At 40.2% G+C, this 22,043-nt stretch overlaps 2 protein-coding genes across 2 annotated transcripts in view; one reads left to right on the forward strand and one right to left on the reverse strand.

Annotated features, from left to right (window-relative positions):
- LOC130546877 (guanine nucleotide exchange factor VAV3) overlaps positions 1-22,043 on the forward strand; it is a 68,309-nt gene that overhangs the window by 40,700 nt on the left and 5,566 nt on the right. Inside the window, exons 17-26 of the mRNA XM_057322389.1 lie at positions 246-354; positions 2,373-2,390; positions 6,386-6,392; positions 7,255-7,385; positions 14,614-14,679; positions 15,114-15,148; positions 15,754-15,870; positions 17,372-17,459; positions 17,925-18,027; positions 21,664-21,744. Of these exons, the coding sequence (XP_057178372.1) occupies positions 246-354; positions 2,373-2,390; positions 6,386-6,392; positions 7,255-7,385; positions 14,614-14,679; positions 15,114-15,148; positions 15,754-15,870; positions 17,372-17,459; positions 17,925-18,027; positions 21,664-21,744 (755 nt within the window). The remainder of the gene's footprint in view (positions 1-245; positions 355-2,372; positions 2,391-6,385; positions 6,393-7,254; positions 7,386-14,613; positions 14,680-15,113; positions 15,149-15,753; positions 15,871-17,371; positions 17,460-17,924; positions 18,028-21,663; positions 21,745-22,043) is intronic.
- Positions 18,040-22,043, reverse strand: part of ntng1a (netrin g1a) — a 102,272-nt gene continuing 98,268 nt past the window's right edge. The window contains exon 7 of the mRNA XM_057322387.1: positions 18,040-19,934. Within this exon, the coding sequence (XP_057178370.1) occupies positions 19,852-19,934 (83 nt within the window). The 3' untranslated portion in view covers positions 18,040-19,851. The remainder of the gene's footprint in view (positions 19,935-22,043) is intronic.

Below are 22,043 nucleotides of genomic sequence, written 5' to 3' on the forward strand. Positions count from 1 at the left end.
CAAGAGAGCAGCAGACAAAGATGGAGGGAAATATGGGTAATCTGGAATGATTTTTGTTGGCATAGCTATAGGCCATTAAGAGCAGCTATAACACATGTGGGCGGGGCTTAATAAACACAACAGGTCGTCCCAATGAAATGTTATAGATTGAACAGAAAACATTGCCAGCAGATGTTTTTTTACATTTCACAAGGCAAAGAAAGAGATGATCTCTATTTTCTTCTCTGTCTGTCTCTCTTTCTCAGAGGGGTCTTCTATCAAGGCTACCGCTGCTCCAAATGTGGCGTCGGCGCCCACAAGGAGTGTCTCGGCAGAGTGGACGTCTGCGTCAAAAGCAGCGCTGGTGAGCTTCCCATCCGATGCACTAGGTTCCCTCTTTCCAGCCATTTCTGTTTACATACCGTACGTTTATAAAGCCGCATTGGAGTGCTGGGAGGTGCCCGGCTCACGTTTCAGCATTATGTGACGTCTTACCTCGCTGTACGCTAATGATTGACCTACACAGTACTGTATCAGACAGGCCAATAAAACAAGGCAGAGGTTCCTCATAACAACCTCAGCCACATAGATAAGCGTGACGGCAGACAAACAGGCTTGGCTGTCTCCCGGAGCCTATGATATATATGTGTAAGTGTGCATGACTGCCAGCTGTGGCAGTTCTTATTGCTCTGGACATTATTCAGGGTAGCGGTAGAATTGTCTTGTTCCTGATATTACGCACAGCTGTGCTTTCTTTGAACGCAAACAGTTATGAGACCCACAAAGTGTTATGTAGAAAAGTGTGCAGATTTCCGTAGAACATAAAAGGCATTCACCTGCATCCCGCAGACCTTGCTTCTTTGTTTATTAAATATTTGGCTTTTTTAAATTTGATCTTGCTTGTAGGTATTAATAAGAGTGTTGTACTCAAAGCTTTGTTTAACACGTTTTTTTTATCATACTAGAAAGGACGATGTGAGATTCGGTAACACTTCAATAAGGTCACATTTGTTTAGATTAGTTGATTCATTAGCTAACGTGAACTAACAATGAACAATACTTCCACAACATTGTTCTTAATTTATGTTGAAATTAAAGTCGCACAGTGATCTAAACTGAACTATGGTATTGGTATTAACTAACATAACAACGTGATCTCATGAGAATTCATATGTATTTTACGTAAAATGTGGTTCTGCAAAACATACATTTTCTTACGTTTGCACAAACACAAAACATGTTTTTGAGTAAAATGGGTAACGTTAGGTTTAGGTTTTGGGGGTAGGTTAACGGGTCTAAAAATCTTATCACTCACTCATTAATAAAATTATTGAAACGCACTGTGATGCAAATTGGTTCGTAAATATTTGACGTTTTTTAGCTGAAAATATGTAGCAATTTTTACGTTTTATACGTTGTAATACTGTCCAAATATATGTTTCAGCATCAATAAAAATATACAAAAATGTACGTTTTGTGCTTGTGAACGTACTAATACCTACGTATAAACAATGAGACCAGGCTGAACATAAACAATTATCAATAAATGCTAAAAAACGATATTGCTCATATTTAGTTCATGTTAGCTAATGCCTTTAACTAGTTAACAAATACAACTTTTGAAACTTTTAAAATGTTGAAATGAACATAAACTAAGATGAATAAATGCTGTAGAGGCATTGTTAATTGCTCGTTCATAGCTAATATATATTAATTTATGTAAACAAATGCAACCTTATTGTAAAGTGTTACCTAATATTCTGCTGTATTAGATTTGGTATCTAGTCATTTTTTACCTGGACAAGATATAAATAATTTCCATAGTGTTTTTGCTGTGCCGAATAAAATAGGCAAAACATTTCTAAAGTCTATACTTCATATACTGTCTAGGTTATTCTTCAGCTTTAGTGCTCAAGTCGATTTTCAGTTTTTTTTTCACTGAACAATAAAATGTTAAAACTTCAGAAGAACATAATCCCTTGATAATCCCACACGATACACATGACAACGTTGATTTATTTTCACTGGTAATTGACAGAAACTGAAATAGAAGCTGGTGTGAAAAGATGCATGGTGAAGTGGGCGTTTCTCAAGTCTAGCCATTTAGTTGTTTTGTACAGAGGGTTTCTGTCTGTGTGTCTGTGTGCACACCTGCATAACGCCTGGGTTGTTTGTGCGTTAGGCTTTGAGCTGCAAGCTTGTGCGATAGGACAAAGTTCACGGTGTACACTCCAAGTACAGGCTCAGCCTCTCCCTCGGGAGCCAATGAGGCCGGCTCCGGGTGCATAGTTCTGTTTAGTCCAGCCCCTCGAGTCAATTTAGCTCAGGCAGCTGTCAGGTACCTGCAGCGTAGCAAAACAAATCGTAAAAGTGTACAGCACAATGTGTTCCACACACACTCTAATGACAGAGTCTGCACAGTGTGTTTGTCCAAAAGTATCAGATTTACTCTAACCATGCCTGTCTTCAACATCCTTGCAGATTCCAGCTCCTTTGGACCAAAGGTGAGTTTTTTGTTTTCAATTATATATAGGCCTATATATATATATATATAAAGTAAGACTTCAGTAAATCTGTGATGTTGTTTGCCTGACAGTACCTGGCAGACACTTACTGTATTTTAAAATATTTCAAAACATTTAACATGTTTATTTGAGGATTTCTGTTACAAAGTGCATTTTATTCTTAAGTTGCTGCAGAATTATTCATGGAAGTTTGCATTTTCTTTGTAGTTGTTGGTCAAAGTTTTGGAGTTTTTTATAGGCTTGAATGCATGATATATGCATTATGCATCGCTTGTTTATTTTTATTTGCACAACATTTTTGTTCCCTTTAATTCACTTGCAACACAACTGCACAGCAAAAGCAAGCCAAAGTAATTCATTCAGCTTTTTATAAAGATGTAGTTTTCTAAGTTTTTGCTGTTGGAGTGAATGGGAAAAATGTATCTTTATGCATGCATGTTTCAGGATGAGGGTACGTTTTTGCGCAATGGTGTGACAAGCACCATTTAAAACAAGTTGCAAATTATTAAAACAATAAATTGCTTTTCCACTAAGTTTTACTTAATTTTCCACTCAATTATACAAAATGTTCATTTCTGTTTGGTGCCATTATGAATCACGTCATTCGTTTACTTTCATTACAGGCTGGTAAAACACCCAGATGTGGAGGAGATACAGGTAAATAGCAAATACACACACACACACACACACACACACACACACACACACACACACACACACACACACCCACACACACACCTAAAAAAAAGAGTGGGGACAGTCCATAGGCGTAATGTTTTTTATACTGTACAAACTGTATATTCTATCCCCTATCCCTAACCCTACCCCTAAACCTAAAGATCATAGAACACTTTTTGCATTTTTAGATTTAAAAAAAATATTGTTCTGTACAATTTATTAGCTTTTTTGCCCATGGGGACCTCAATTTTGGCATGAGTGACGCGAGTCCCCATGTGTTGGTGTGCATTCAGGTTTTGGTCCCCACCGGGATATACAAACATGAACACACACACACACACACACACATCTAAGAAGCTGTATTAGTCAGGGTATAGACACACTTGCTTAACCTGACCCTCGACCATTTTTAGATTTGAACATAAATTGCCTGATTTATGAACATTTTAGATAATCAGGACCTCTTCAGCTGTCTTCACAAGTTTTGTAAATGTTTTTAAAGTTTGTATAAATATGTCGCTACAGTCTTCCTAATTCACAATCTCTGACATTGTCGTCATTAAAATCTGTATCTTTTATCATCGCTGTGGTGATGTGGTTTTATAAGTGGTCATTCTTACGAAACCTGCATGCGCAGTCATGTGCATTCTATAGCTCTTCAATCCGCGGCAGAACTCTCCGCCAAGATCCATTGATTCGTAGCGTTGGCATTTGATGGTAAGGCAAGCTCCTGCACGTAAAAAGGGCTTAATGTCAAATCTAAATCAGATAAGAGCTGAAAAATACAGCGTAGACATTCAACCTGTGAAGCTCTATTGTTCATATTTGTTTATATTATATACTCTTTTAGTAGAAAATCCAGTAGATCTCACATAACCCCAAGGTGCGAAAAACTTAACCCACTTTTCCCAGAGCGTTTTCACAAAGATGAGGTTTGTCCGTGTACGGGAAGCACTTAATAGCATTATGTGGCTGTTGTAAGCTTTATAAAGTTTCTTTAATTCTATCTATCAAAAAAACCTTCTTGTTCATTCTCTCCTTTGCTTACTCCAGCTTTAATCCTCCTAGTAGCACAGCCTTGTAAACTAACGGTACTGTTTAGCGTGTTGACAAAATGTTTATATGCTCTCCTAGTTGTAAGTCGCTTTGGATAAAAGCGTCTGCCAAATGAATAAATGTAAATGTAAGTGTGAGCTTTTCTGACCCCGAGTCTAAACCATTAGCATTGACATTTTTACAAGGTTCAGGTCTTCATAGAAGAGTTTTCATGTTTTGTATCTTAAGGAACGTTTTATCTTTTATTCATGTGCTCTTGAGGAGAACCTCCTCACCTCTTCATGAACTGAAGATTGTTCCCATTGTACATTATGTACATTATGATCTGGTGAACAGTATGGAGACCTTTAATCTAACAAAATCTGACTTTATCAATTTATGTTTGCATTGAAACTGCTTTTTCAGTTTTTATTTTGTTTCTGAATTCGATTCTTGACCTGAAAATCCGCCACTTCCACCACAGCCACTCAAACAATGTCAAGCAAATACAATCTTAAATCACTTGAGTTTAACAGCAGTGCTCATCATTCTGTGGTAAAGAGCGACACATTATCTGTAATGATGTTTTCACAGCGCCGTTGATAGGTCGATCAATACACAAGAGGTGATAAAGGTCCACCTGGGGAACAGGTTCAGAGATCACAGTGATGGAACGTCAGCATGCTGATGGAGCAATGCGCCACCCTCGTTGCTGCTTTTAATAGTTTCATGAATATTTAAAATAAATGTGCCGTTTTTTCACCCCATCACAATATATTCAGTCAGGCTCACCTGAGTTCATTATGTCTCCATTAAGTTTACCTGTCTGCGTGGAGCCGCGAGAGAGTCCCCCTGATCCCGCGTAATATTGGGGTCAGTAGATTCATTAAAGTTATGGTGAGAGAAGGTCTCTGTGTAGTGTTTGCTGCCAAGGGACCGTCGCTGCTCGAATTAAAGTTGTTCCTTCCTGCCTGTTCTGTACCAAAAGATTTGTCTTCATCAGAAACCGCCTTTCTAGAAAAGATAATCGTTCACATCTGTCAGCTAAAATGTTTTATTAGTCGTTGTTCTACGGACGTGAACGTTGTTTCAAATAGTGCCGTAGTTGAGTTGTCTTGTTGCTTTTACAAGCAGTCAGACTTAATTCAAATAGAGGTGAAAAAATTTAGCCGGCTCACATTGTATCTTTGGCACAGAACACCCTAGCAATACCGTGCAACCACCAAGAACACTATCAACCACCTAGGACACCCTATAATTACCTTAGCAATGAACCTGAAACACCAAGAAACTATCAAGAACACCCAGACAATATAATAGCAATCACCAGGACACACCCTATTAATACCTAGCAACAACCCAGGACACCCTATCAATGCCCAGCAACCACCCAGGACACCCTACCAATAACTAGCAACCATACAGACCACCCTAAAAATACTTAGCAACCATCCAGACCACCCTAGCACAACCTAGCAACCACCCAGGACACCTTTTCATTACCTTAGCAACGAACCAGAAACACCCAGCTATTTTCCAGCACACCCTGACAATATAAAAGCAACCACCCAGGACACCCTATCAGCCACCCAGGACACCCTGTCAATACCCTTAGCAACCACCCATGACCTAGCAACTAACAGCAATCATCCACAACACCCCAGCAATACCTAGCAACCATAAAGATTTTTGAAAACCCTAGCAATACCTAGCAACCATCCAGAACACCCCAGCAATACCTAGCAACCATAAAGATTTTTGAAAACCCTAGCAATACCTAGCAACCATCCAGAACACCTTAGCAATAGCTAGCAACCATCCAGAACACCCTAGCAACCACCCAGAACACCCTAGCAACATGTGTATAAGAACGCATCACAAACCTTTTCCTTCAAAAATCGACAATCTACTTTCTTGCGCAATTGTGCTGAGCTTTTTAACATTGTAGAAATGTGCGTTGGCTGTTCTGAGCTATCTGTTGTCTATTAGCACTCTCAGCTTCCCTTTTTTGGTAAAGAAAGTAGTGCTTATTGGTGCTGACTCCTTGCCCTTGTGCACAAAGGTTTTCGGGATAGCCTGTGAGAGAGAAGCTTCCCAACAGAGAGACGCATGCTCACACTACCCTTTAAAGCGTCTTCAAAGGCGGCCAGCTGTGTTAGTCTGCCCAGGGTCCGGGTGATCCACTGGGCTGGAAGGCTTTAGCCACAGCTGGTAGCGTTAAGAGAGCCTGCACAAGCCCCTCATCATCAGAACAGCAGAATATATAGAGCTGCAGAAACCAGCTGAGACCGTCGCTATTGACCCTCTAGCAAATCAGCCCTACAGTACCTCCGTACACAGAGACATGCTCATTCATAGCTCACTGGAGTGTGTCAACGGCGATCCGCTCAACATAGTTCACCCTGTAGCGTCAGACCTTTACGTCCAATTACTTGAATGAAAACATGTCTCGCGTTTCTAACTGGGGTAGTAGCTGAAGACAATAAACACAATGAGGGTTTTAATAATAGAGAAAAGAAAGCGAGGTAAAACTAATTTGGTAGATAATACAATGACAACGATTTGTAAGTGTTGTGAGGCGAATTAAATCACATAATATTTGTACATTTTCTAAGAAAATGCAGGTGTTTGTTGCTTATTTACAACCCCAGGTAGAAACCGATACAGGCTTTTCTGAATGGTTGCCAGAGTGTTGCTGTATGGTTGCTAAAGCTTTCCGAGTGTTTTAAAGTGGCTTCTAGGGCGACAAACAAGACAAACCTTTTTCGGAAAGTGTAACAATGATAAACGTGATCCACGCAAGTGGATCTTAGACACAAAACCTGAGCGCGCTGTTAATTGTGTGATGGATTGATGTAAATCTCCTCGCATTCCCGATGATTGACGACATGAACCTATTCTTTATGTGACGGAGAGTCAAAACACGAAGGAATGATACTCTGTCAAAGTTCAGCAAGCTCGCTCACGGTCAGTGGAGCGATAGACACGTACGCACACACTTAGCATTATTTTGATGGTCAGTTTTTTTATCCCTCAGGTTTGCCCAAGATGTTGGTCATTCGGAATTATTATGGAGTCCCCAGCCCCCTGTGCGGCCCACCCCTCAACATCCAAGTTGGTGATGTCATCGAACTGGTCGAAGCAAACATACGCAGCTGCTGGTGGAAGGTGAGACCGTTTTCCCTTTCACGCCATCCCACTGCAAGCGCTACGGCACGTTTAGCTGCTAATTACATGCCTCCAGTGTTTGTGTCAAAGGCCGAGCGTATGTTTTGTTATGCTATGCGGAGCGTGACTGGCTGTGAAATGCTANGGACCTCAATTTTGGTCCCCACGGTGACACGAGTCCCCATGTGTTGGTGTGTATTCAGGTTTAGGTCCCCACCGGGATATACAAACATGAACGCTTTGGTTGACTATCCCCGTGGGGACAGTCCATAGGCGTAATGTTTTTTATACTGTACAAACTGTATATTCTATCCCCTATCCCTAACCCTACCCCTAAACCTAAAGATCATAGAACACTTTTTGCATTTTTAGATTTAAAAAAAATATTGTTCTGTACAATTTATTAGCTTTTTTGCCCATGGGGACCTCAATTTTGGCATGAGTGACGCGAGTCCCCATGTGTTGGTGTGCATTCAGGTTTTGGTCCCCACCGGGATATACAAACATGAACACACACACACACACACACACATCTAAGAAGCTGTATTAGTCAGGGTATAGACACACTTGCTTAACCTGACCCTCGACCATTTTTAGATTTGAACATAAATTGCCTGATTTATGAACATTTTAGATAATCAGGACCTCTTCAGCTGTCTTCACAAGTTTTGTAAATGTTTTTAAAGTTTGTATAAATATGTCGCTACAGTTTTCCTAATTCACAATCTCTGACATTGACGTCATTAAAATCTGTATCTTTTATCATCGCTGTGGTGATGTGGTTTTATAAGTGGTCATTCTTACGAAACCTGCATGCGCAGTCATGTGCATTCAATAGCTCTTCAATCCGCGGCAGAACTCTCCGCCAAGATCCATTGATTCGTAGCGTTGGCATTTGATGGTAAGGCAAGCTCCTGAACGTAAAAAGGGCTTAATGTCAAATCTAAATTAAATTAAATTAAATTATTCAATTTATTGTCATTGCACATGTACAAGGCAACGAAATGTGACCTCTGCATTTAACCCATCCAGAGAGTAGTGAACACACACACAGCAAGTGGTGAACACACGTACCCCCGGAGCAGTGGGCAGCTATCACTGCAGCACCCGGGGAGCAAGTAGGGGTAAGGTGCCTTGCTCAAGGGCACCTCAGTTGTTACCCGCCGGCCCTGGGAATCGAACCGGCAACCTTCTGGTCATGAGTCCGACTCTCTAACCATTAGGCCACAACTGCCCCTAAATCAGATAAGAGCTGAAAAATACAGCGTAGACATTCAACCTGTGAAGCTCTATTGTTCATATTTGTTTATATTATATACTCTTTTAGTAGAAAATCCAGTAGATCTCACATAACCCCAAGGTGCGAAAAACTTAACCCACTTTTCCCAGAGCGTTTTCACAAAGATGAGGTTTGTCCGTGTACGGGAAGCACTTAATAGCATTATGTGGCTGTTGTAAGCTTTATAAAGTTTCTTTAATTCTATCTATCAAAAAAACCTTCTTGTTCATTCTCTCCTTTGCTTACTCCAGCTTTAATCCTCCTAGTAGCACAGCCTTGTAAACTAACGGTACTGTTTAGCGTGTTGACAAAATGTTTATATGCTCTCCTAGTTGTAAGTCGCTTTGGATAAAAGCGTCTGCCAAATGAATAAATGTAAATGTAAGTGTGAGCTTTTCTGACCCCGAGTCTAAACCATTAGCATTGACATTTTTACAAGGTTCAGGTCTTCATAGAAGAGTTTTCATGTTTTGTATCTTAAGGAACGTTTAATCTTTTATTCATGTGCTCTTGAGGAGAACCTCCTCACCTCTTCATGAACTGAAGATTGTTCCCATTGTACATTATGTACATTATGATCTGGTGAACAGTATGGAGACCTTTAATCTAACAAAATCTGACTTTATCAATTTATGTTTGCATTGAAACTGCTTTTTCAGTTTTTATTTTGTTTCTGAATTCGATTCTTGACCTGAAAATCCGCCACTTCCACCACAGCCACACAAACAATGTCAAGCAAATACAATCTTAAATCACTTGAGTTTAACAGCAGTGCTCATCATTCTGTGGTAAAGAGCGACACATTATCTGTAATGATGTTTTCACAGCGCCGTTGATAGGTCGATCAATACACAAGAGGTGATAAAGGTCCACCTGGGGAACAGGTTCAGAGATCACAGTGATGGAACGTCAGCATGCTGATGGAGCAATGCGCCACCCTCGTTGCTGCTTTTAATAGTTTCATGAATATTTAAAATAAATGTGCCGTTTTTTCACCCCATCACAATATATTCAGTCAGGCTCACCTGAGTTCATTATGTCTCCATTAAGTTTACCTGTCTGCGTGGAGCCGCGAGAGAGTCCCCCTGATCCCGCGAAATATTGGGGTCAGTAGATTCATTAAAGTTATGGTGAGAGAAGGTCTCTGTGTAGTGTTTGCTGCCAAGGGACCGTCGCTGCTCGAATTAAAGTTGTTCCTTCCTGCCTGTTCTGTACCAAAAGATTTGTCTTCATCAGAAACCGCCTTTCTAGAAAAGATAAACGTTCACATCTGTCAGCTAAAATGTTTTATTAGTCGTTGTTCTACGGACGTGAACGTTGTTTCAAATAGTGCCGTAGTTGAGTTGTCTTGTTGCTTTTACAAGCAGTCAGACTTAATTCAAATAGAGGTGAAAAAATTTAGCCGGCTCACATTGTATCTTTGGCACAGAACACCCTAGCAATACCGAGCAACCACCAAGAACACTAGCAACCACCTAGGACACCCTATAATTACCTTAGCAATGAACCTGAAACACCAAGAAACTATCAAGAACACCCAGACAATATAATAGCAATCACCAGGACACACCCTATTAATACCTAGCAACAACCCAGGACACCCTATCAATGCCCAGCAACCACCCAGGACACCCTACCAATAACTAGCAACCATACAGACCACCCTAAAAATACTTAGCAACCAACCAGACCACCCTAGCACAACCTAGCAACCACCCAGGACACCTTTTCATTACCTTAGCAACGAACCAGAAACACCCAGCGATTTTCCAGCACACCCTGACAATATAAAAGCAACCACCCAGGACACCCTATCAGCCACCCAGGACACCCTGTCAATACCCTTAGCAACCACCCATGACCTAGCAACTAACAGCAATCATCCACAACACCCCAGCAATACCTAGCAACCATAAAGATTTTTGAAAACCCTAGCAATACCTAGCAACCATCCAGAACACCCCAGCAATACCTAGCAACCATAAAGATTTTTGAAAACCCTAGCAATACCTAGCAACCATCCAGAACACCTTAGCAATAGCTAGCAACCATCCAGAACACCCTAGCAACCACCCAGAACACCCTAGCAACATGTGTATAAGAACGCATCACAAACCTTTTCCTTCAAAAACCGACAATCTACTTTCTTGCGCAATTGTGCTGAGCTTTTTAACATTGTAGAAATGAGCGTTGGCTGTTCTGAGCTATCTGTTGTCTATTAGCACTCTCAGCTTCCCTTTTTTGGTAAAGAAAGTAGTGCTTATTGGTGCTGACTCCTTGCCCTTGTGCACAAAGGTTTTCGGGATAGCCTGTGAGAGAGAAGCTTCCCAACAGAGAGACGCATGCTCACACTACCCTTTAAAGCGTCTTCAAAGGCGGCCAGCTGTGTTAGTCTGCCCAGGGTCCGGGTGATCCACTGGGCTGGAAGGCTTTAGCCACAGCTGGTAGCGTTAAGAGAGCCTGCACAAGCCCCTCATCATCAGAACAGCAGAATATATAGAGCTGCAGAAACCAGCTGAGACCGACGCTATTGACCCTCTAGCAAATCAGCCCTACAGTACCTCCGTACACAGAGACATGCTCATTCATAGCTCACTGGAGAGTGTCAACGGCGATCCGCTCAACATAGTTCACCCTGTAGCGTCAGACCTTTACGTCCAATTACTTGAATGAAAACATGTCTCGCGTTTCTAACTGGGGTAGTAGCTGAAGACAATAAACACAATGAGGGTTTTAATAATAGAGAAAAGAAAGCGAGGTAAAACTAATTTGGTAGATAATACAATGACAACGATTTGTAAGTGATGTGAGGCGAATTAAATCACATAATATTTGTACATTTTCTAAGAAAATGCAGGTGTTTGTTGCTTATTTACAACCCCAGGTAGAAACCGATACAGGCTTTTCTGAATGGTTGCCAGAGTGTTGCTGTATGGTTGCTAAAGCATTCCGAGTGTTTTAAAGTGGCTTCTAGGGCGACAAACAAGACAAACCTTTTTCGGAAAGTGTAACAATGATAAACGTGATCCACGCAAGTGGATCTTAGACACAAAACCTGAGCGCGCTGTTAATTGTGTGATGGATTGATGTAAATCTCCTCGCATTCCCGATGATTGACGACATGAACCTATTCTTTATGTGACGGAGAGTCAAAACACGAAGGAATGATACTCTGTCAAAGTTCAGCAAGCTCGCTCACGGTCAGTGGAGCGATAGACACGTACGCACACACTTAGCATTATTTTGATGGTCAGTTTTTTTATCCCTCAGGTTTGCCCAAGATGTTGGTCATTCGGAATTATTATGGAGTCCCCAGCCCCCTGTGCGGCCCACCCCTCAACATCCAAGTTGGTGATGTCATCGAACTGGTCGAAGCAAACATACGCAGCTGCTGGTGGAAGGTGAGACCGTTTTCCCATTCACGCCATCCCACTGCAAGCGCTACGGCACGTTTAGCTGCTAATTACATGCCTCCAGTGTTTGTGTCAAAGGCCGAGCGTATGTTTTGTTATGCTATGCGGAGCGTGACTGGCTGTGAAATGCTAACTAATCCAGCCCTTTGTCAACACAAGAAAGCTGTTGATGCGAGTTGGGCGAATAAGGTTTCGTGACCATAAAAGAACAATTTAGACCGGCGCGACGCCTAGAGAACGACACGCGCTTGACAACAGGTTTTATTTTTTAGGTCTTTGAAAGGAGGTGTCAGGTTATATATAGTTTATTGACTTAAAGCACACAAAAGAAAAAGACAAAGAGATTTAGATTAATGATAGTCTCCTGCGTGCGGTAACGTGTTGGACAATTTCAGGGTGACTTTTTTGCACAGCTAGCATTACCAAACTGAATATTACATCTGTCAGGGAAACTAGTACAATTGTCCGTACACATATCAAGCTATCAGAAAACAAGTGAAAGTATTGCAACACGTCACCTTTTAATGAAACAACTGATAGCTCTGTTATATTTCTCGATGCTATGAAGGAGCAACCGTCGAGCAATAAAACGTTCCTCTGAGAAAGCACACAAAAGCCCAAGCAGTCCATCTTGACAACCGCTCCTCCGGCTCGGGCTATTTATGCGCCGAGGCAATAAGGAAACGAGCCAATGGCTGTCCAGAGAGGCAGAGATCTGGCAGAGCCTGGCGATCAGTGACTTGACCCCACGTCCCCCTCCATCAGAGAGGTCCAGCTGTCCAGAACGCTTCCACACAGCTCTGTTTGAAAGCGTCACCCTGAAGTTGTTTGATTTATCTCATTCGAACTCGTGCAAAAGTACACCGCCCGCGTCACCTGAGACCTCCTAATATCCAGCGTCCCGGACGGAGCGGGGCTCGTGTAGGAGACAATTATCGCCGCTCCGGTGCCTAGACAAACGCAATCACTCACTTTAATTTCATTTGGGCCTTTGGCTGCCATCTGTTTGATCTAACAGGGTTATAAGTTTAATCATTATTAGGCCCTTATCTGAGCAACAACCAATAGCGGAGCGGCGTGCGAGAGGCTGATAAAATGTCAATACACTAAATGCATTGGGGGAGGGAGGGCCGCTTAAGGATCCACTTACAAATCAGATTTGTTCAAGGAAGAGGCGGATGAAATGCACTTTCTTCATCTCCAGAAGGATGCGAGGAAGAGGCAGAGGAAGATGGGAGGGCACATCAGATTGTTTTATTTGCTATTTCGATAGCGCCTCTATGAGAATATAATGCCTGTTTTATTTATTTATTTAGTTAACAGGGGCATTGTACATTAATAAACATTGCTGTAAATGCACCAGAATTAGCAGAAGCGGACAGAATATTACATGTCACCCTAAAAGTAATGTATAGTTAAAAACAACAACATACTAGTAGAAAAAATTAAAAACAAAATACATAAAAACTAACAGTTAAAATTTGGGAGAAAACCAGATAACATTAATGTTAAATGAATGTGGTGTGTTTCATTTAAAGGAATAGTTACCCAAATATGAAAATAAGTCGGGGTGTAACAAAGCATATCGCAATACAAAAACATGAAAATATGTATCATAAGGCTTTTAGGATATGTATCTTAAAGTTATGCCAATACATTTTAAAATGAAATATGTTTTTTTATGTTTTTATGTTAAAATTCTGTTTCATTTTTCAGTGATAGACATTTTTCAGTTTTTATTAGTTTACATAAAAATGGTTAAACTAAACCTTGAATGTGTTCAGTTCTTTAACAAAATGACAAATGTTACAAAAAATTGTTCATGTTTTGGGGAAAGTTTGTCATTTGTCGAGGTTCACATTTTAAAAAATTTCACAATTATTGTGATGCAATCGTAAACCCGGTATCACGTGTCGTATTGAATCGTAAGCTGAGCATATCGATACACCCCTAAAAATAAGATGTTGTTTCTTCACACAAACAAATGATTTTTTATAAAAATGCTGTCATGTTATCTTCTGATACGGGGCTCAACGCGACGACGCTTTAAATAGCACAATACATCCATCTTTAAAGCAATCCAAATGACTCGGTTTATACTGTAAATGTCATTATGAGAGAAGAATCTTAATATTGTGAACTTATTTAGCAGTAAGTATGTCATGTATCCATGTAAACAAACTCGCATCTTAAAAGAAAAGAAACTCATGTGACGAAACATGCTCATATCATGAACGTATAATGACTTTTGTTTTCTTTTGCATTTGTTCATCAACAAACAAAAACATGCATTTGGCACCTTTAACTAAAAAGAGGAGTAAACATTGCATAAATAGTCTGCTAGCTGTAATGTTATCTTTCCAACAACAGGTTCGCCCCATTCTGCCGACATTGCTGTATTCTCACAAGACTTTTTCAGCTCTGATTAAGTCCTGCTGTAAATTTGTGCAGCATGGTGTTAAGTACTAATTGTTACTGAATTATTGAGGAGGAGTTGCCCAGCTGAAAGTAATGTAATTATCTGCCATGGTTTCAGGGTAAAGTCCTGGCAACTAAGGAGATTGGCTTCTTTCCAAGCGACGCAGTGAAGCCTTGCCCATGTGTGAGTACACATTCCAGATTATATTGTAATGCAAAAATGATTCTTTAAGCTCTGACAAACAAAACAAATATGATCAAGGCAAGGTTAGAATCAGATTTTTCTGGTCTGTAGTGCTGATTTGTTGTGCGAGTAGCTTGTTATCACATTGTCATTAACTGCAAAATGATTGACAAATATAATTATGTACATGTGATACTGGGGAGAAAATATGTCGTGTTATCTTTACGAGTGCTATAAAAATAAAACAAGTTGTAGTTGTAAAAAAATAAGGAAACTAGGGCAGATTTTGCAGCTTGATGAGCTGTATTGTCCCAGACTTGCAAGTTTAATATATGAAAATAAGGTTAAAGAAAGGCCTTTGTGTGTGCATGCTCTAATTTTTCTATTTCATTCATTTTATCTCAACTGATTTTATCCCGTACATCTTTTTATAGGTACCCAAACCTGTCGATTACTCTTCACAGCCATGGTACGATCTTTATTATCACTACCAGAATAATGATAATGAAATAGTATTATCAGCATCTGTGATATGTTTCTTCTCAAAGTTGTTGGAAATAATACATTAATGTTTAAGTAATGAATATAATAAATAATATACATACTAACGATAAATCGGTAAATCTTGTCTAGGAAATATTTCACCTTAAAATCAAAAGCAAAGAAAAACAATACATATTTTTACAATAAAAAGAAATAAATTTCCATACACTTATGCACATTTCCCCAACATTAACATAATGCATAAAAAGTTTCAATGTCATTCCTGTAATGCAGTGAATACAGCTTTTTTAATGCAAAATATTTTTTTCTTTTTTAGTTATAATCCTTTTTTTTATCAAGTCTTCAAAATGCTATGTAAAACAAAGTTATGGTATTAATAACAGCATTTCGGTCATCATATATTTGCTCTATGTCCACCAGCACTTTGATATTGACATTGATTTCTTGTGACTTTTCTGGGGTGTTGACCTGTACAACCACAGGCACACCTTTAAAACCCCTGCATTATTAGCTCGTTAACCTTGTGTGTTGCCTGCCGCCTTCACCTCCGACCTCTGACCTTTCATTCAGGTTTGCCGGACCTATGGAGAGGCTGCAGGCGGAGGCTGCGCTGCTCAACAGGAGAAGCAGCACATATCTGGTCCGTCACAGGAGCAGAGAGTTGAATGAATACGCCATCAGCGTCAAGTGAGTCTGAATGAGGATGCTAAAATATTGATCACATATTTTTCACATATTCTCATTTTCACCCAAAACAAACGAGCATGAACAAATATGAAGATTCATTGACATTTATGCATTTGGCAGATGCGTTTATTTCAAGTGACTTGCAGTGCATTTTAAAGTCCCAGTGAAATTAAAAAATTAACAATTTTTATTTTTTCATGAAATATTGCAGCGTTTGTTGTAAATAGCTTATCAATGTGGGCCATTTTTTTAAATTCATGTACCCTCATAATCTTCAGTTAAAATCTGAAAATGCACTTCCAACCCGGAAATGACTATCCATCTGGAATGACGTAAATTAGACTGCTTGGCCGGAGCATCCGTTAACTCCTCCCCTTCAGCTGAATTTCAAAATCGATGCAACAGCTGTTTTTACACATCCAATCAATTCACAGTGAAAAACGCAAGCCACGCCCACTAATTTTCTCCTTTGAAATTAATTTTCACTCGGAAATGTGTCAGAATACAGAAGTAAAAACGATCACAACTTCCGGTTCACGGGGACTTTAAACTACACATAATGATATTATTTACGTTACAGTACTGTATATTAGTGTGTTCACTCATAATCAAACCCACTAGTATGACTTACTTTTTTCCACAGAACACAAAATAATTTTTTAATGATGGACTGGTTGCTTACGTCCATACAGGTACAGCGAATGGTGACTGGAGCTTTTTAACTTAGAAATGACGCAAAAGCACTGTAAAAATATAATGAGAGTGGATGGAACAGATAAATAAAGTAGTCTACAGCTTAACAATGCAATGAATAATAACTTAAATGACGGCCTTTTCCTTACACAAAGCTTTTGCTTAACATACTGGATGACTTACTGTGCTTAAAAGCTCAAGTTATTTTTTGTAAATGCATGAAAATGTGCAAAGACTATATTACCATTTTTTTTTGTTCTCTGAAGAAAGTAAGTCGTACTTTTGGAACGACACGAGGGTGGGTTAATGGGTCTGTTCATTGTGATCGGAAAGGTCTTCAATGTCTTAGCATGGGGTTAGCAATGCCATTGTCGAGTGATCGAACTCCATAAAATATATTCTAATGCAATGCTTGACTGCACTGTACGTCCTTTTTATTAAAAGCATCTGCCAAAATAAATCTGTTTATTTCAAAGTCAAGTCCACTTTCATTAGATTTGTTTTTTAAGCTCCCGTCTGAATAGCGTGCACACAAGCAATTCCCTACGACGGCAAATAATTTGGCCATTCTTCTGAAAAGTCCCCTTGATTTTAGACAGTCCTGCACAGTTTGTGTCTAAAAAATGTGAGCCTTGAACTTTTAATCCAAGGACTAATGGAGACGCCCCCCCCTCGCTATCGACCACTTTTCCTGCTTGAAAAGCTCTTTGCCCCATGCATTACTATGGCAGTTTCCCACAGGGGATAGGCTGCATCGATCGCAGTGATCACCAGAAAATTACTCTCATCATTTATTCATGGCCCACAGGTACAACAACGACGTGAAACACATCAAGATCTTAGCAAAGGAGGGATGCTTCCACATTACCGAAAACAGGAAGTTCAGAAGCATTTTAGTGAGTGCTGATTTGAATGACTCTTATACAGATGTGAACGTTATAAAGCATTCTTTTATAAAGTATTCAATATGGAATCAGTGAATAGTATTAAGATCTGTTTGTCATTTAAAGTGGAACAATAAATGTAGTAAAATAATTACAGTAAAGATAAATGTTTGCATTATACCGGCGTATTACATGTGTAATCTCTGAGTGTCATCTAAAAGATGGCTTTTATTTTGTCATCTGTTTACCTTCTAAAGGGCATTATAAAATCATCCTACTTAATGTCTCTGTTGTGTAGAAAAATCATGTCTTTTGTCGGCTTCCTTTCGAAAACGCTTTTAGATTTGATTTCGCAAATGCCACTTAAATAACATTATTGGATTTTGAATGTTGAAGTCATATTGAATCTCTTATTTTTATTTTCAAATGACATCATGTCGAGCATCTTTGAGTGTAACTGGCGTGTGTTTAATGCAGGAGCTGATCGAGTATTACAAACATCATTCTCTGCGGGAGGGATTCAGGACACTCGATACCACGCTGCAGTTCGCCTACCGAGAGCCGGAGAACGGAGCCAACAGTATGTACAGCTTCTAACAAGCACAGATTCTAATACAAATAACAAAAACACACTTGTACTCCATAACACAAAAGCTACCAACGGTTTATCATTTTATCTCACTTTGAGTATAAACAGTGATTCATAATGTCTCTAATGATGTTTTTAAACATAGCTGTAGACATGACATTGTTGTGATGTGGCTACGGTCGCCGGGGTGGTTGCTATGGCAGCAGTGTTTCTTCTTAGAAGTGTTTCGAGCCGTTTCATGCTCTATTTGAGACCTCAAAGCGTCTGTTTCGAGAGTTCACACTTGTTCTCAGGTGTCGCATTTCTTGTTGTGTTCGACAAAGAGCGTTTTTCACACTCCTATTTAGGGCCCAAAAAAACTTGTATGCTTCTTGACTTCACATGCTGTTGCATTCAGAAATGCATCGGAATGCATTTCATAATGCAACGCAAGTGTGTATGTTGTATTCTCAACTTTGCTGATAGGGACGATGATGTTTTCGATGGTCGGTTTTCCATTGCAGGTAAAAAAGACTTGGTTGCACAACAATTTGAATGAAATCTCGCTGAAGTTATTTAAATTTTAAAAAGTTATTTTTGGCCTTTTTGCATTTATTATTTTAACAGTGCAGTGTGAGAGAGGACAGGAAGTGACGTGGGAGAGAGAAGGGGACTCGAACTCGGGTCGCCCGATGCGCAACTGCGCCACATGTCGGAGCACTAACCACAAAGCCGACGAAGTTGAAAGTATAAGGTTGTTTATTGCTAGCTAGCTGGTTTAATAGCATAGACATTTGAAGATAACTGTGTAACTGGCTTGAGTACTAAGTACTTGTTACAGTCACAACAACGAAAAAAAACCACGTTAAGTTTGTACAACAGGATATCATAGGGCAGCGCGATTTATGTGTTATGTGTTAACCGCATGCACAAAACATATCATTATATATTTTTTCATGTTTGAAGTCAAGTGTATGGATTATAGCGCACTTTTTAAAACAGTGTCACATAAGTTCAGCGGCAGAAGATTATAACAGGCATCAGATGGCTGTAAAGTGTAATAAATATGCTAAAATAAAAAGTTATACAGTATACAATCGTGATGAAAATTTTGAGCAAAATTGTGATCACCAAAAGGTCAGAATAATCGTGATTATTAATCGTGATGAAAATTTGAGCAAAATTGTGATCACCAAAAGGTCAGAATAATCGTGATTATTAATTGTGATGAAAATTTTGAGCAAATGTGTGATTAACAAAATGGCAAAATAACCGTGATTATTAACCGCAATGAAAATTTCGATCGAAATTGCGAATACCAAAGTGTCAGAATTATCGTGATTTTTAACCGTGATGAAAAATGTGAGCAAAATTGTGATTAGCAAAATGTCAGAATAATCGTGATTATTAATCGTGATGAAAATTATGAGCAAAATTGCGGTTATCAAAGTGACAAAATAATTGTGATTATTAATTGCGATTCAAATTTTAATTATTATTATTTTACCCATTATCCTGCTGCCCTATAATATCATGCTTGCCAGCCATCGGCAAACATGCGCGTCAGAATTTGCGTACTTGAGTAGACGGCATCTGTCTGTTTCTGGCTTTGTGGATCATGAAAACCTTCTAGTAAGCTGACTGAGTGGTAATTTTCCAAGTGTAGGAGAGAAAGAGTTACCATTTTTGAGCAGTGTCTGTTTGTAACTTCTGAGCTGTACTCACAGTCTGTTCAGAGAGTTTATGACGCATCATAGTCGACTCTCAGATGTGATTTTATTGTAGCTCCATATGTCACCATGAGGAATCCGGGAACATGGGCGGTCTGATGCTCGGCTAGGGTCTCGTCAGTATTGGGAAGTGTTGACAGATTGCATGGCTGTTATCTCCTCTTGGGGAGACGTCACTCAAATAGATCACTGTTTAGACAAACAAAGACAACGAAAGCTATTTAACAATACTGACCGAGGAATGGATCTCCCAGCATGCATTGCTGCCTTATTTTGCCTTTATACCCTCATCCCTGAAGTCCATTTCAATGCAGCACAGCTTCTTTCTCTCTTTAGATACGTTTTATCTCTGCTTCTGTTTGTGTGCCAATAAATGCAAATCACATGCTGTTGTTTTTGGCATGCCTGTCGGAGGTGCGCCAGTATTTCATAAACCTCTGTACGAGACCTTTTAGCAGTTTCACACTCGTCATTTTATTTTTCTGTTATTTGTGTTTGCACGTAAAACTTTAATATACAAATAAACAAGGACGCATGCCACTCGCATGCTTTATTCATATACATGTTATTGACCTTATTAATAAACCAAATAATAAAGCAAAGTGTTTAGTTTGTGTTTTCTATGCAACTTTCTTTGCAATTTTGCTAACATCTAGTGTAGGATGTATTTGTGTAGGAAGCATAAAACTAGACAAATCTGCATTGCAGAAATGAAGCATCTTCAGTTTAGGTACCGTCTGTGATTTGACCTCCATTGTTTAAATAGGGAGTCAAGTCTGAACAAATTGTGATTGTTGGATACAGAAGTGATCACAGGTGGATGTTTGAGTGTCAGCTAAATTGCACGATGGCTTCCTCATCCACCTTCATATATATATTTATATCCCCGAAGCATTAAAGATGCTGTCAGTTTTGCAGCAAATTCCCACGACGGTAAATTGAGCCATGCGGTTCGGATGACAAATCTATAACCCTGAATATTTACATTACGGGTTACATCACTGTGTTTAAGACGGGAGGAGTGAAGCTGTCGGAGAGTGTGCAGAACGGCGGGTGGACGGGCGGTCGGCTTTCCCGAGCGTTACCGGAGTGACGTGGGTGGAATTTAAAGACAGTGCCTGATGCCAGCGGCTCGGACATCACAGGCTGGATGGTGGTAAGAGACGAGGTCTTTTGGAGACACAGCATGTGCTCATGAATAAATTCATGGGATAGGTTCGCCTGTCCCTTTAAAACTTTTAAAACGGATGTTTAAGAAAGACACAGCGAGAGACGAGGCTTCTGAACCCGGTCAGGGTTGAACCGCTTCTCAGACAGCGAGAGTTAGAGAGATGGAGAGAGAAATTGAAGATAAAAGGGGATTGCATGTCGGGCAACTCTGCATTTAACACAACAGTGTCCAGTGAAGAGATCTCGCCGTTTAAAACCAGATGTTGTTGTTTTTCTAAACAATCTCTCTACACCCGTAATTGTGAGATTGTTTAGTGTTCATCGAGGTGTTTTTAGTCACACCGACCGCCGTATTGCAACATATTGTGTTGCTGACACGCTAGGGGTCTGTGGCGCTCTGCGTCGAGCTGGTCAGATGGAGCATCAGATGGCGATGGCGAGAACAGACGCTGGATGTGTTCTACTAGTAAACACAAACCCCACCGCCGGTTCTCTGTGGAACAACACATGAATGGATATACTCCAGCACTGGCACCCTGCCACTGGTATTCCCATCCTTCTGCGTAAAACCGGTGGGAGGTTTTCCGAGCGAAAAGCGAGTGCTGACGCAGAGAACAGGGCATTTTTAGCGTGTTTACAATCTGCTTGTCCTGCTAATGTTACGCTTCTATTAAACATGCTTTGTCTTTGCTTCTCTTCTCTCTCCTGTTGCCCCACCCCGATCCTCCCACGTCTCCGCCCTCCTCAGCTCCGTTGCTCTGCGGGCTTTCTTTTCTAACTACCGCCGGCTACAGCTTTGTCCCTCCCTCTGCAGCTCCATTCTGGTCAGGTACAGGTACATGTTTTCTCCTCCATTCATCCAATTTCGTTGAGGTCGGATCAAAGGCGACACCTTTCTCCGTTCTCCCGCCAACCCCTTTGAATTGCACCCGGGCACCCATTTCATCCTGTGTTTTTGTTTGTGTCTGTTTAGAGATCGTTCATTGCATTCTCTTTCTTTTTTGTAGCCGCACGCACCATATGTCCTTTGTCAGCCGCACGACATTGACTGACATCCAGTGTGACTCATCATAGCTCATTTCAGGCAGTTAGCTTATTAGATCCGTTATTACGGGCTTTTCCGTCAAG

The sequence above is a fragment of the Triplophysa rosa genome, linkage group LG23 (genome assembly GCF_024868665.1).
Source record: "Triplophysa rosa linkage group LG23, Trosa_1v2, whole genome shotgun sequence".
Classification (NCBI taxonomy): Eukaryota; Metazoa; Chordata; class Actinopteri; order Cypriniformes; family Nemacheilidae; genus Triplophysa; species Triplophysa rosa.